This window comes from Gigantopelta aegis, chromosome 8 (genome assembly GCF_016097555.1).
Source record: "Gigantopelta aegis isolate Gae_Host chromosome 8, Gae_host_genome, whole genome shotgun sequence".
Lineage (NCBI taxonomy): Eukaryota > Metazoa > Mollusca > Gastropoda > Neomphalida > Peltospiridae > Gigantopelta > Gigantopelta aegis.
In genome coordinates this window covers 39,506,390-39,521,571 of record NC_054706.1, presented here as the reverse complement: position 1 = coordinate 39,521,571, position 15,182 = coordinate 39,506,390, and the positions used below count along the sequence as shown (strand labels likewise).

The 15,182-nt window shown below is 37.7% G+C and overlaps 1 protein-coding gene across 1 annotated transcript in view; it reads right to left on the bottom strand.

Moving 5' to 3' along the window:
* Nucleotides 1–5,567: 5,567 nt before the first annotated feature.
* The window catches only part of LOC121378211 (voltage-dependent calcium channel gamma-5 subunit-like), a 108,542-nt gene continuing 98,927 nt past the window's right edge, over nucleotides 5,568–15,182 (bottom strand). The window contains exons 3-4 of the mRNA XM_041506290.1: nucleotides 14,658–14,798; nucleotides 5,568–9,023 (exon numbers count right to left, since the gene is read on the bottom strand). Of these exons, the coding sequence (XP_041362224.1) occupies nucleotides 8,479–9,023; nucleotides 14,658–14,798 (686 nt within the window). The 3' untranslated portion in view covers nucleotides 5,568–8,478. The remainder of the gene's footprint in view (nucleotides 9,024–14,657; nucleotides 14,799–15,182) is intronic.

Here is a 15,182-nt window from a genome sequence, read left to right as displayed (position 1 = left end):
AAGAGTGTAAGGATGTTCTGTTATAAGAGTGTAAGGATGTTCTGTTATAAGAGTATGAGGATGTTCTGTTATAAGTGTATAAGGATGTTCTGTTATAAGCGTGTAAGGATGTTCTGTTATAAGAGTGTAAGGGTGTTCTGTTATAAGAGTATGAGGATGGTTTGTTATAAGCGTGTAAGGATGGTTTGTTATAAAAGTGTAAGGATGTTCTGTTATAAGAGTGTAAGGATGTTCTGTTATAAAAGTGTAAGGATGTTCTGTTATAAGTGTGTAAGGATGTTCTGTTATAAGAGTGTAAGGATGTTCTGTTATAAGAGTGTAAGGATGTTCTGTTATAGGAGTGTGAGGATGTTCTGTTATAAGAGTGTAAGGATGTTCTGTTATAAGAGTGTAAGGATGTTCTGTTATAAGAGTGTAAGGATGTTCTGTTATAAGTGTATAAGGATGTTCTGTTATAAGAGTGTAAGGATGTTCTGTTATAAGAGTATGAGGATGTTTTGTTATAAGAGTGTAAGGATGTTTTATTATAAGAGTGTAAGGATGTTCTGTTATAAGAGTGTAAGGATGTTCTGTTATAAGAGTGTAAGGATGTTCTGTTATAAGTGTATAAGGATGTTCTGTTATAAGAGTGTAAGGATGTTCTGTTATAAGAGTATGAGGATGTTCTGTTATAAGAGTGTAAGGATGTTTTATTATAAGAGTGTAAGGATGTTCTGTTATAAGAGTATGAGGATGTTCTGTTATAAGAGTGTAAGGATGTTCTATTATAAGAGTGTAAGGATGTTGTGTTATAAGTGTATAAGGATGTTCTATTATAAGAGTGTAAGGATGTTTTGTTATATGAGTGTAAGGGTGTTCTGTTATAAGAGTATGAGGATGGTTTGTTATAAGAGTGTAAGGATGTTCTGTTATAAGAGTATGAGGATGGTTTGTTATAAGAGTGTAAGGGTGTTCTGTTATAAGAGTATGAGGATGTTTTGTTATAAGAGTGTAAGGGTGTTCTGTTATAAGAGTGTAAGGATGTTCTGTTATAAGAGTATGAGGATGTTCTGTTATAAGAGTTCTGTTATAAGTGTATAAGGATGTTCTATTATAAGAGTGTAAGGATGTTTTGTTATAAGAGTGTAAGGGTGTTCTGTTATAAGAGTTCTGTTATAAGTGTATAAGGATGTTCTTTTATAAGAGTGTAAGGATGTTCTGTTATAAGAGTGTAAGGATGTTCTGTTATAAGAGTGTAAGGGTGTTCTGTTATAAGTGTGTAAGGATGTTCTGTTATAAGAGTGGAAGGATGTTTTGTTATAAGAGTGGAAGGATGTTCTGTTATAAGAGTGTAAGGATGTTTTGTTATAAGAGTGTAAGGATGTTCTGTTATAAGAGTGTAAGGATGTTCTGTTATAAGAGTGGAAGGATGTTCTGTTATAAGTGTGTAAGGATGTTTTGTTATAAGAGTGTAAGGGTGTTCTGGTATAGGAGTATGAGGATGGTTTGTTATAAGCGTGTAAGGATGTTCTGTTATAAGATTGTAAGGATGTTCTGTTATAAGAGTGTAAGGATGTTCTATTATAAGAGTGTAAGGATGTTCTGTTATAAGAGTGTAAGGATGTTTTGTTATAAGAGTGTAAGGATGTTTTGTTATAAGAGTGTAAGGATGTTTTGTTATAAGCGTGTAAGGGTGTTCTGTTATAAGAGTGGAAGGATGTTCTGTTATAAGAGTGGAAGGATGTTTTGTTATAAGAGTGTAAGGATGTTCTGTTATAAGAGTGTAAGGATGTTCTGTTATATGAGTGTAAGGATGTTCTGTTATAAGAGTGTAAGGATGTTTTGTTATAAGAGTGTAAGTATGTTCTGTTATAAGAGTGGAAGGATGTTTTGTTATAAGAGTGGAAGGATGTTCTGTTATAAGAGTGTAAGGATGTTTTGTTATAAGAGTGTAAGAATGTTCTGTTATAAGAGTGTAAGGATGTTCTGTTATAAGAGTGGAAGGATGTTCTGTTATAAGTGTGTAAGGATGTTTTGTTATAAGAGTGTAAGGGTGTTCTGGTATAGGAGTATGAGGATGGTTTGTTATAAGCGTGTAAGGATGTTCTGTTATAAGATTGTAAGGATGTTCTGTTATAAGAGTGTAAGGATGTTCTATTATAAGAGTGTAAGGATGTTCTGTTATAAGAGTGTAAGGATGTTTTGTTATAAGAGTGTAAGGATGTTTTGTTATAAGAGTGTAAGGATGTTTTGTTATAAGCGTGTAAGGGTGTTCTGTTATAAGAGTGGAAGGATGTTCTGTTATAAGAGTGGAAGGATGTTTTGTTATAAGAGTGTAAGGATGTTCTGTTATAAGAGTGTAAGGATGTTCTGTTATATGAGTGTAAGGATGTTCTGTTATAAGAGTGTAAGGATGTTTTGTTATAAGAGTGTAAGTATGTTCTGTTAAATAAGAGTGTATGTGTTGTGCTCCAAACAGACACTGCTGTATATACCTGTATGCTAGTATCTATATCCAGCTGTCCTTGTAACCAAAGTGATAAACAATATTTTTCTCTAACCCAAACTAATAGTTCACAGACACGCACACACCACTCACAAAAATTCCCATTATATGGTGTTAAAACTTAAGTAGAGGATATTTCAACTGAATTATCCGTATGACTAAATATACAAAAACCTAGCCATTAGCCAAAATCTCCGCCCGCCGTACCCCGCCATCAAACACGTGCAGAACGTCAGAAGTTAATGTCTGTTAGTAAAATAGTCGTTAAAATGGAGTTCTACCTTTGTGACTTTAATGACCCTCGTTCACGAATATCTCTATATCTTGCAATAAACATTAAATGTGATTACATAGTCGTGAGTTATCATTCCCTCTGAGTTTGGCATCCACTACTTTCCTATAATACTGCGTTTCAGTCGAATATCCTATACTTATTTTGAACAGTATATAAAGGGCTGAAATGCGAATTCATATACAGACGACTCGTAATGCAGCACAGTTTGCTACATCACCGTTATGCGTTTGTGACCTATATTAAGCTCAAACACTGGGAACAAAGAACACATAATGTCTACGACCTCAGGATTTAATCAAACTGAGGTCTCAGTCTCTGGAAATAAAATTAAAATGTTGATAAACACGGGTCCTGAATGGCGTACACGACTACATTGGACGATGAATTTATCTGGCATAAAACAATCAACATATAATCTGAACGACAAAACCGTTATCCGTCGCTAAGACCACAATTCTGCACAATCCGAGTCGAATGGAAATTTGGCAAAACAGTGGCTGATTCCATAAATCTCAGTCTAGTGCCTCGTCTATGGGAGGACAGCCACTCCCAAGGAGATCCTTTACTGGACACTGCATCCATCCTTTTGACCACCCTAAAGAGGACTGCCACTTCCAGATTAGTTTACTAAATGAAAACTAGCACAGGACTGAGAACATTGGAATAAATATAGCAGTGATAACATGCACTCATGAATCAGTGTCATAACATTGATGATATCAGGTGTTCGTGAAAGGTGACCATATCCTGCATCATTGGTGGCACCCGTCATGAGTACTGCCACCACAGCTGTCAAGAGCGTCAATTTATTAACATATCGACATATAGTCACATAAAATTTATTTCTAAGCGTTTTATCACGTATATATTCGTCAGAAACTCAACACTGCAAAATGTTCCGAAATGATCTAGAGACGAGTAAATGTTGACGCTTGTGATCTGATGGAGTATTGCGAATCGTCACACATCCTGACGAGTACGCAAGACAGAGTTTAAAGGGGGTCTATCACCAGCCAGTATCACCAGGACAATAGCGCGCGCGCGCCTACCGGTCAAATGAAGTGAGTGTTTTGAGCTTAGAACTGTGGATGTTATGACAACCCAGAGAACTGTGGATGTTATGACAACCCAGAGAACTGTGGATGTTATGACAACCCAGAGAACTGTGGATGTATAGAAAGCACACCTCGCCGGTTCAGGCGAGCTATCACTCTCATGTCCCATTACTCCCCTCATTTTCATTTGAACTTATTGTCGTGCTTATATCCAATTAAGGTTCAAGCACGCTGTCCTGGGCACACACCCTCACCTACCAATTGAGTCGTTAAAACTCGCTCTGGGTGGAAGCCGGTACCGGGCTGCGAACCCAGTACCTACCAATGGCTTAACTACGACACCGCCGAGGCCGGTCACTCCCCTCAACTAGCAGACCAAAGGCTGTCCATATATACAAGATCACTTCTTTTTGGGTGGGAGTAGCCAATATGGCGACAGTGAGTTACTATCTCTCTCTCTAACTCAATTTCTCCATCACTTAATAGCCGTAGTTGATGTGCTGAGGTATCGTTCAACAAAAATCCCCTTCCTTTCAGTGTGATTCAGTTTACGGCTAGTAGGTACCGGTTTCGACTCCAGCCTTGAGCGAGCCAATCACTAAGCAAAGGTTATGAGAAAAAGCTAAAGTTTGTTTTGTTTAATAACACCACTAGAGCTCACTGATTTATTAATCCACGGCTATTGGATGTCAAACATTTGGTGATTTTCACAGCATTAGTGTACATTTTTCTATTAGTTGCAAGGTATCTTTTATATGCACAATCCCACATACAGGATAGCACATACCACTGCCATTTATATACCAGTGGTGGTGCACTGACTGGAACGAAAAATAGGGCAAATGGGCCCACCGACGGGAATCGATCCGAAACTGACCGTGCATCACGCGAGCGCGTTACCACTGGGCTACCCGTACGTAGGTGCTGAGAAGGTCACCACAAAGAATATTTCAAAGTAGTAGTATTCCTGTGAGGATTGTCAAATTTATATTCATTCGTTCTTGAAGCAGCTGTGGGCTTATTAATATTCATGAGACACGAACTTTTTGCAGCCTGTATTCCCCATGCTGCCAAAGGCAGAGTAAAGGAATTCAACTGTTTCAAGTTCTGAGAATGAACAACCAGCTGATAAGAATAATTACTGTCATAACAGTATATAATCTTCATTTTAAAATCATAACCAGATCACGACGTGGAAACAAATTTAGGAGACTAATTGCTCCCCTAATTTTGATTATGGGGAGCCAATTAAGACATTGCCATATTGATACCATATACATTCACATGCTAAGGAGAGTTAAAAACGACTCTCCTTGAACTAGTCACAGGGAAGTAAAGGGGGGGGGGGAGAGGGGGGGGAGAGTGATAGTTCCCATTAAACAGCGAGGTCTACACAACATACCGTATGCCTGTGTGTGTGTGTCTGTGTGTGTGTGTGTCTGTGTGTGTGTGTATGTGTGTGTGTGTCTGTGTGTGTGTGTGTCTGTGTGTGTGTGTATGTGTGTGTGTGTCTGTGTGTGTGTGTCTGTGTGTGTGTGTGTGTGTGTGTGTGTGTCTGTGTGTGTGTGTGTATGTGTGTGTGTGTGTGAATGTCAACCAGGGGTTGTATATGGTTTGGTGTTATAGCTCAGTGTAGTAACGGGCGAACACAATCCTAAGATCAAGTGATTCCAATCACTTCGTTTTAAGCGAATCTACCCTATTAAAAACACAACTAATGATTTCTTCAGAATTATTTCGTCATAGTACTTTTATCAAAACACAATGCTATCGAAGTTTTAACAGAAAAAACATGCGGTGCTAGGGAACACAGAATCCAAATATGTTACTACCTGTTATTAATAACAGACTCGCGTCCGTCTAACAAACACCTTCGTATTTTAATGACGGAGTCGGTTGTTCGTTTAGGCACACTGACATACATACAGGACAACATACTACTAAATTCTCGCTTACGCTCCAAATAACCTTGCACCAACACAGTAAATGCTATTTAAAAATAGTGTGTTTCCTCTCGCAAGTGCATGTGAAAAAACATTCTACTAACCTGAAAGGGCAGCGTAAGTGATGACATCATAGTTCTTCAGATTAACCCATAATACGCGATAATTAACAATTATATACACATAGTATACTGTTTGTAGGCCATTTCATATTGTGACCATGTCTGGTGAAATGTAAATATTGTTTTGGCCGAAGGCTGGCAAATATAGTGACTGATTGATAAATATGATTTGGTGGAGTGTGTTATCGACAAATAGTCCTTTCCTTTGATACACTGGCTTGTGTTTAACATCTGCGCTCTGCTGTGTATAATTATAACAGATGACCTATATAAAAGAACATGAACTGAAAATATGACATGAGGTTGCTATGGCTGAAAAAGTATATATATTTTTTTTTTACAAATAAAAAATTATAACAAAATGAACAAACCAAACATTCAATATGAAGTTGAGGTTATATTTCACTAGTTTAACATTTGTTTGCACACACCAACTAAACCTACTCAGATATATGATCAAATAGGCAATTTCACAACATGATTTTGCCTGTCAGGTTTCATCCAAATGTATGTATTTGATTAGTTTAGAACCGTGTCACATAATCATATATACCAACAAAAAATCAGTAGGTTCGTTGGTTCAAAGGTGAAAAGTGTATCTACATCATTAAACTTGGATTAATTAAAATGAAAACACATAGCATTATAGATATGGAGATAATTGAACAACCATGTTATTCGTTTATGTTGCAGAGACACATTCAGTGAGTGACATAAAAATAATAATGGAAAAACTAAATAAAATAATTAAAAGACGAAGAGAAACCTCCCTTAAACAAAACACAACAACCAATAACAGCAAAACAAACAACGATGCACCAATCATAAGATAAGCCAATAGAATGATGTCTCTTTAAAAATAACTATGTGCAACAGTGGCATATAACGTCATGCTTAATAGTAGTACGTTCACACCATGGAATACGTCCACAAAAGCAATTTATATGATGACGCAAGCACAGGCACTTGACGTTTTAGACACGATAGCATGTAGACTACGTCTGATGGTCTTTGACCTGTAACGGATTTCTGATAAAACCAACGCACGTACTAGCACATAGATTTATTGTGCGTTACTAGCATTTAAATATTGCTACACATTAATTATTTGTTTTAGTATGTACTATTAATTAAGTTCGTATGCATACTAAGGGCTACAGACTTGTGTTTCCGGGAACATACCGAAAAGTATTAGGTGGAGTAGGTTGAATGTTTATTTATTTTATGTTTTTACTACACCCTACGGGTCCAGATAAAATGTTATTTATACACTCTTTTCACGTTCATGTTAATAGAGCCAGGATCAAGTTCCCTGAAACTCATTGTTTATATATAACAATGACAAAGTATTGCACATCCACCAATGGCAGCTGTTTCATTGAGGGTAGACACCAACTTCAACCCATGACTACACTATTAGTTTTCAGTTTGTCCAACACAACGTGCCCTCGCTGTGACAACTAATCACTGTAGTACATCTCCACAACGTATAAACAGATGTACTGTATGTGACAATTAAATGATACATCAAAATCACAAGTGACCTTGAGTGTGCCTTGTAAAATCTGCTAAAGACGTCTGCTAGTTTATTTGTATTGAATTAAAAAAAGCGAAGTGATGACTTTTGAAATGACGCTATTCGAGATGAATTATTTATTTATTTATTTGTATTTCTATCAAACTAATTGTCAGTTCCAAATTTACCAACGTCGATTGACGTTGATAGCAAATTGAATGCAATACCATGTCATTATTAGTATGTACTGAAGTTTATTAACAATGTATACCAGACCAAGTAGGCCAAAGTAATGTATAGCAATATTCAGTGGTGATACAATATGTACATTGATGTTGTTACAAATTCGTGACAGGTATTTGATTATTACATTATTCATTCTATAGGTCATCACGACTACGACATCACGTGCCTGTGCGTCATGCTTCCAAGAACGAAGTAAAACGGATAATGACGTCTGCTTTTATGCTCATGACAATAACAATAACATGATCCAAGACGTGTTTCAAATATTTGTTTTAGGTATATATGTGTGTAAATATATATATACTATACGTATATATATTCAAACGTCGCCATTTCTCTGATACCATCTTAACGCCATTGTTTTCGTATTTCACACGTCGTTTAAAGCAGCCACACCTTCATCTTGAGCTCAAGACGTCGACTGTAGCCCTCACGTTACAGAAAAAGGCAATCGTTACTCGGCCCGTTGTCGCGTATTTCCGCCCTATCAACCCATGTGGTCGTGCTGTGTGTTGAATATGGGCCGAGTCGGCTCCTCTGATCATATGGGACATCAACTCTCCAGCAACCGAAAACGCCATGTCAATTCAGTAGGAGTTAACTCCCTTTATGCTCTTTAATCCAAACAAATGAATATTCCCTCTTCAGTGACGCGTGGCAAACCAAATAACTATTGGTCACAGACTTTGTAACAGCACACCAAAAAAACCCCAACAAAAGACCCACATTCACCATCGCAATTTGGAGTTGATGCCCATGTGCAGATCTTAAATGAAGAGCTAGTTTCCTTTACAAATAAACCTATTTACTCCGTGGTCACACTGGCGTTGTTCTACGAACGATATCAATCGATGGTGGTGGGGACACTATTTCCTTTTGCGTGGGATGCATTTCGGCGGTCGTAGAGATGGTGTTTCGAGATGAGTCTCTTTGAAAATTGTAGTTCGATAACTCATGGGATGCATCAGATATAGGTGTATATGTGAAATAGCTATCAGAACGAGTAACTGATGGATCTCGTGACCGATCACGTGACTGTGACCTCTCGCGAGACTGGGAACGGGGACCGCTGTGCCTCCAGTGGTTTGCTCTGTTATCGTTTGCTTCGGTCTTGTGCGCGTTTTCCGTGTGTTTAATTTTGTAGAGTTTTTTGCGTTGTGCTTGTTTATTTTTGGTTATATAAAGGTACACGGAAAAGACGCCAGACAGCTCGGTGAGGATGAACGACCCGACCGCCATGATGAACGAAGATCCGTAATAATACACAAACTTGGGCTCTTCTATGGACGCTCTCGGCTTGTTACCGACTTCCTCTGTTATGCTGCCGATGTAAAGAATAATCCCAACCAGTGTGCACAGACCTAAAATAAAAAATAAATATTTAATTAAAATAATGTAATAGATAAAAATCAACCTCTACTGAGGGAATTCGAACCACGAACTCTCAGTACGAGAATTCAGCGCTCTACCAAATGAGCTAATAGGGATACTCCAACTAACTACTGCCAGTGGGAGCACTTTATACCAACACCACTACAATAATAAAAAAACACATAAGATGAATGTTTTTAATAAATATCAAAAACTGTAAATGATATCGTAACTCATAGTCCAGAACTGACTACATGGATCAGGGCGGAAATGGGTGGGCGTCGGGTCCGGAATATATATTTTTCATGGCTGGAGTTGGATGAATGTCTAGTGGAAGTCAATGTTAACGACATCCTAGCTTATTACTTATTTTGTAAGGGTCAATAATACGATTTGTGACACTTTTCAGTTTAGCTCATTGGAAGGACCGCACTCCTGCCATGTGGAATACAGGAGCAGATAGATACATCCCGCTCCAGAAAGTGAATAATGCCAACATGGTGAACTTTAGCTGAAGGGTTGCGAGTGTTCAACACATCATCTCCACCGTGTACTCATTTCTGGAACAAAGGTGTGATGACGTGTTTTATAGCTAAGATGGCGACGGTACGAAGGAATTCGAGAACTGTAAGCTCGTATTATGTATCCTTATACATATAATGAGTTAGTAACATGTTTAATGACACACACGCACATACGCATACGCATACGCATACACACACACATACGAATACGCATACACACACAGTGACACACACACACACACATACGAATACGCATACACACAGTCACACACACACACACACACACACACACACACATACGAATACGCATACACACACAGTGACACACACAGTGACACACACACACACGGTGACACACACATACACACAGTTACACAAACATACACACATACACACACACACACAGACACACACATACACACATACATACACACACACACCAGAATCAATAAGTGAGTGTATAGATATTCAATTAAATAGAGGATAACAGACAACTTACTAGCTATTATTAAAATTATGTTCCATGTGAAATAATGTTTATTTAACACGAGCTTTAGAAGGTGACAGATGAACATTATTTTACGAACGATAAACTTCAAGTTAGTAAAAAAACTGGTACCAAGCTATATTTTCGCTCCTTACAAACCATTTTACGCCATATTTTAAGTACTACTATGACTTTGTATTTTATTGACTTTCACAGATAAGATTTAAAAACCAAAACTCTAATTATTTAGTTAAAAACAAATACAAATAATTGTATTGATAAATGACAGCTAAACTGTAAAATGTATGAAGTTCCTTGATGTTTAGAAAATCAAACAGTTGAAGTGTTTGCGCCTTGCAGTACGTTAGTACTGAACCAGTGAGGTGTAGGACGGAGCGAGAGATGTAATCTTCCTCCGACCAGCAATGGAGAGATAACCTTTGAATAACAATGATGCCAACATACATCTTCATATTTATCTTCTACCAATTGTATATTTGGCAGAATTACGAAGGTAGGAGGATGAAGCTGACAGCTCCCTTGTCCCTCCGTCCCTGCACACTATTCGCTATGTGCAAGTGGTATGAATGTCAAATCAAATAAACTATTACTGACTTTTACTGCAGACCAACGATAGATGTGGAAGCTGGGATAATTCCATACATAAAAACAAAGCGAATTTCCGTCGCCCGACAGTTGAGATGGTTGATGGATAATATTGAATTTTCTTGATCACTGCCGGCGAACTAAAATAGAAACGCACGCAAGCTGAGTCCGATAGAAATTATTTCGGTTAGCCATTTCGTTGTCTTGTTGCAGGAATCTAGTGTTCCTAGTGTTAATTGAACTCGACCGTATGACAATGAGATTCTGCTGACCAGTGAAAGTCAGACCCTGCTAGCTATGGGAGACAGATCACGTAACAGTGGCTGCGTCACTATTACTAAAACTGCACACTACACGACTACATAGTACCCATGATTACATTTACTGATTTGTATCAGTGTCACTTCAACAGAGATACGGCTAACTGTATCGGTGTTTGAACAGTATCCAGTCTATGAACAAACCAAAATCCAATTGTTGTTAAGAGTTAGGTTGGTAAATATTGCAATAACAATAACAGTTACTATAGATGACGTAACAATAATTATACATCACGTAACAATAATTATACACCATGTAACAATTATTATACACCATGTGTCACTAATTATACACCATGCGACAATAATTATACACCATGTGATTATACAACTCAAATACTTGTGTGACAAGTATAATAAGCACACGGCTGCAGATAATATCATGCCATTTTCACTCATTAGGTTCAAGATGGCCGATTAAAGAGAATGACAACACATAATTCCTTAACGCATTTCAGGACACATGTTCCAGAATAACGAATCCAAGACTGTGTAAACGCGAACAGTACCGAAGTACGGGTAATTATGTCTGCAGCAGTATATTGTTAGAATAAAGTGCTGGCTTTATATTTTAGTTCTCTGTGACATTCTGTACATTTTGAAAGCATTTGTGTTTTAGAAACGTATGTTTAATGCAACAAAGACCTAAATGTCCTACTTCGGTTCCATGTGTCAGAATGTCCTGACTGTATACACTCTGGCGCTTTGATTAACTACTCTGCAGTGATGGTTAGGGCTTATACAAGAGTACGAATCTGGAATGCATGGTTTTAGTGTATGACCGGGCTTGGCGATGTCGTGGTTAGGCCATCTGACATAAGACTGTTAAATACAGGGTTCGCAGCCCGGTACCGGTTCCCACCCAGAGCGAGTTTTAACGACTCATTGGGTAAGTATCAGACCACTACACTCTCGTCTCTCTCACTAACAACTAACCCTTTGTCCTGGCCAGACATCCCAGATAATTGAGGTGTGTGCCCAGGACAGCGTGCATGAACCTTAATTGGATATAAGCACGAAAATACGTAGAACAAAAATAGTGCACAAGAATAGTACATGCAATTAATCTACTGTCTAGAGTATGGTTTAGCGTTAGTTCAAAACTAAGTGTGACCTTTAGATTCTAGAACAACTTTGAACATAAGCGTGTAAACAACGTTCGAGCGTTAGACTCTGAACTGAATTCTTAACGTTAGATTCTAAACTATATCTTAGCGTTAAATTTTAAACTAAATCTTAGCGTTAGATTCTAAACTGTATCTTAGCGTTAGATTTTAAACTAAATCTTAGCGTTAGATTCTAAACTAAACCAAGGGTTTGAGCGTTACATCTCGTTTTGGAGAAAACTTCACAACTGGATTTTTGAGCACTGGTAAAAATAATTCTTTTATATACTATATAGTGTATACGTGGTGTGCGTACGTGTTTCTAGCAACTATATACAACTGGCAAAACATCAGAGGCCATGAAGTCAGTCTGGCCCTTGGAAACTGCTTGATATACCTACATGGTTCTTTTTCACGTGTTGGCGAAAATGAAGTCTGTCGGCTGCTACTGCTACTGTCGAGACACTCTGTCTCGTGTTAGACATACTGACAGACGAACTCGCTCATGGTGTCCGCCATATTTGATTAAAGATCTCAAATATCCCCTATATACTGGCTATACCTATTATCTATTATGATTTACGGTGATTTTGGTCTGCTTCTTGCTATGAGTTTTCAATAACCTGTTAGTTGACAAGTATCCCGTCTGGACTTCAAATATAACTAAAGTTTGCCATGGATCCAAGTTTCATTAGTTACCATCAAACTAATGTTTGGTTTTGTCGTTGTGTTTTTATTCAATTTACCAATATTAATATTTGTACGTTTAATATAAAAGACAATTCCTTACACCCGGAAGGTGTGTACTGGTAATTTACATCATAGAATTGCTACGCTCCAGTTACAGATAAAGACAGTTTTATTATCATAATTAGTGTTTGGAATCGATTGGAGTTTCATGATCGATCATCGTTTATAATTGATTGCACCAATCGACCAACTTTCGATTACACAGTCAGGTAGACTTATGTGAACACAAGAATTATACTGTACGGTACCTTTAATAATTATTTAATATCTCATGGTTTTTTTTATGTGCACGTGAAAACAAACCACAACCCCAATATATTTACATCAATTCCATCATCTAAACCAGAGGAACAGTTACAAATATCATTTTTTCACACAATCGATTATAGATTTTTATAATCGATAATCAAATCGATAGAGCTAAACCGATACAGTTTCGATTATAATCGATCATTGGAACATCACTAATCATATTCTATCTAATGTTACAATGTCTAGCGGGCAGGATGTATGAGCCGTGGGGGACTGTTAGCCCCACCCCGCATAGCGTTTGCCCACCATCAGTATTGAGATGATAAAAACCCTAAATTTCATTTATCTGAGAATGCTCTAACAGCATTCAGTCCATGATACAAAAGAGTTTAAGGTCAGTATGCTTCCGGTCCATTAAGTAGTATACGGCCTTCGATGTTCAGTATTATTAAGTATTTATATTTATGATCTATGACAGTGCAAAATGGTTTCATGGTGCGGGGCAAAATAAGATTTGATTGTTTATCTTTGTATTTTCTACATTTTCAAAACAAATAATGAAATTCTAAAAATTATATATAACAATTTTAATTGTATGAAACAACAAAAACAACACACACCCCCGAACCCCCCCCCCCCCAACAAAAGCAAAAAAAAGAAGAAAAAAAAGAGAAGAAAACAACAAATAAAACAACACAACCCCACACCAAATACATAACTTATTAAATTAATTTATTAATGGTTCAGTCTACGTTTAAACGCCAAACCACAATCTGCGAGTGTGTAAACAGTATTTTTGCTGACCGGAATAATATTAGGAAGTGTTTGTAAATACTTTCTAGCTCCGACACGTGCTCAACTAGGGAAAGGATGAGTTTGTCCCCGAGCGGCGAGAGACCTGCGTGGACGTGACAAGACCTACAGGTCCGTCGCCTCGTTACCGCTGTCCTGATTAGCTTCATCTCCACCGTGTAGTGGCAGACCGAGCCGACCCAACGTCCATTTAAAATACATCGCACGCTAGTAGTTCCCCATTCATGAATCCATAATAGGTCGTATATTTAAAGACAAAGTTGAGTATGTTCCCAAGTTCTAGCTGAAGCGAATGGGAAAAGAAGAGCTTCTATAGGAAAGCCAAGGGTATTTGCACCATGTTACTGTTCAAAAAATAAAACTTTACCAATAGGAATAGGGTCTTATAATATCTTGAACGAGAAAACTTATGTTACGATATATTGTAAATATTGAATTTCTCTGCATAGTTTTTTTTGTCTGTTTGTTTTTGCAATTAGACTAAATACTTCATATGATTCTTAGGTCTCATTCTCGGGTGGAGGGCTCGCTTCGTGTGCTTTGGATTGTAGAACTTGTCTCCAAACGAAGTTTTTCAATCCCAAGCAAGGTTATAACAGGAATGGGTATCATTGATGATTATGAAGAAGCCGACATCAAAAGGACGTAGATATATCCACATGATTAAGAAAGATCTAAACGTGAACAAATTCGACTTAACGAAATACAGCGTATTACTAATAAGGAATAATTAATTCGAGCCTTGTATACTAAACTGGATTCTTACCTGCTAAAACAAAGAGAATTCCGCAGACGAATGTGAGGATCTTGCGTCCAGAATTGCAGTGCCCTATGAAGCACATGATCCCCCCGATCAGAAGGATGAGGAGACTAACTAAGGGAAACATGGTGGCACGTCTGATGTTTACTGAAAAACAAAACAAAGGCAGGTCAACAACTCGCAGTCTAAAATGAGTCCAGCACAAACCACTGCGATTGGCTGACTAGGGCTAATCAATTAGTTTATGTCTGATAGACACTAGGTTCGTGTCCCCACACCAGCTGAAACCTACAGCGAGTGATTTAGACGGTAGGTCAATAATGTATACTAACGAAATCCATCTATGATAAACCACAGGCTGTGTATTGGTAGGCCAATAATGTATACCAACGACATCCACCTATGATACACCACAGGCTGTGTATTGGTAGGTCAATAATGTATACTAACAAAATCCATCTATGATAAACCACAGGCTGTGTATTGGTAGGCCAATAATGTATACCAACGACATCCATCTATGATACATCA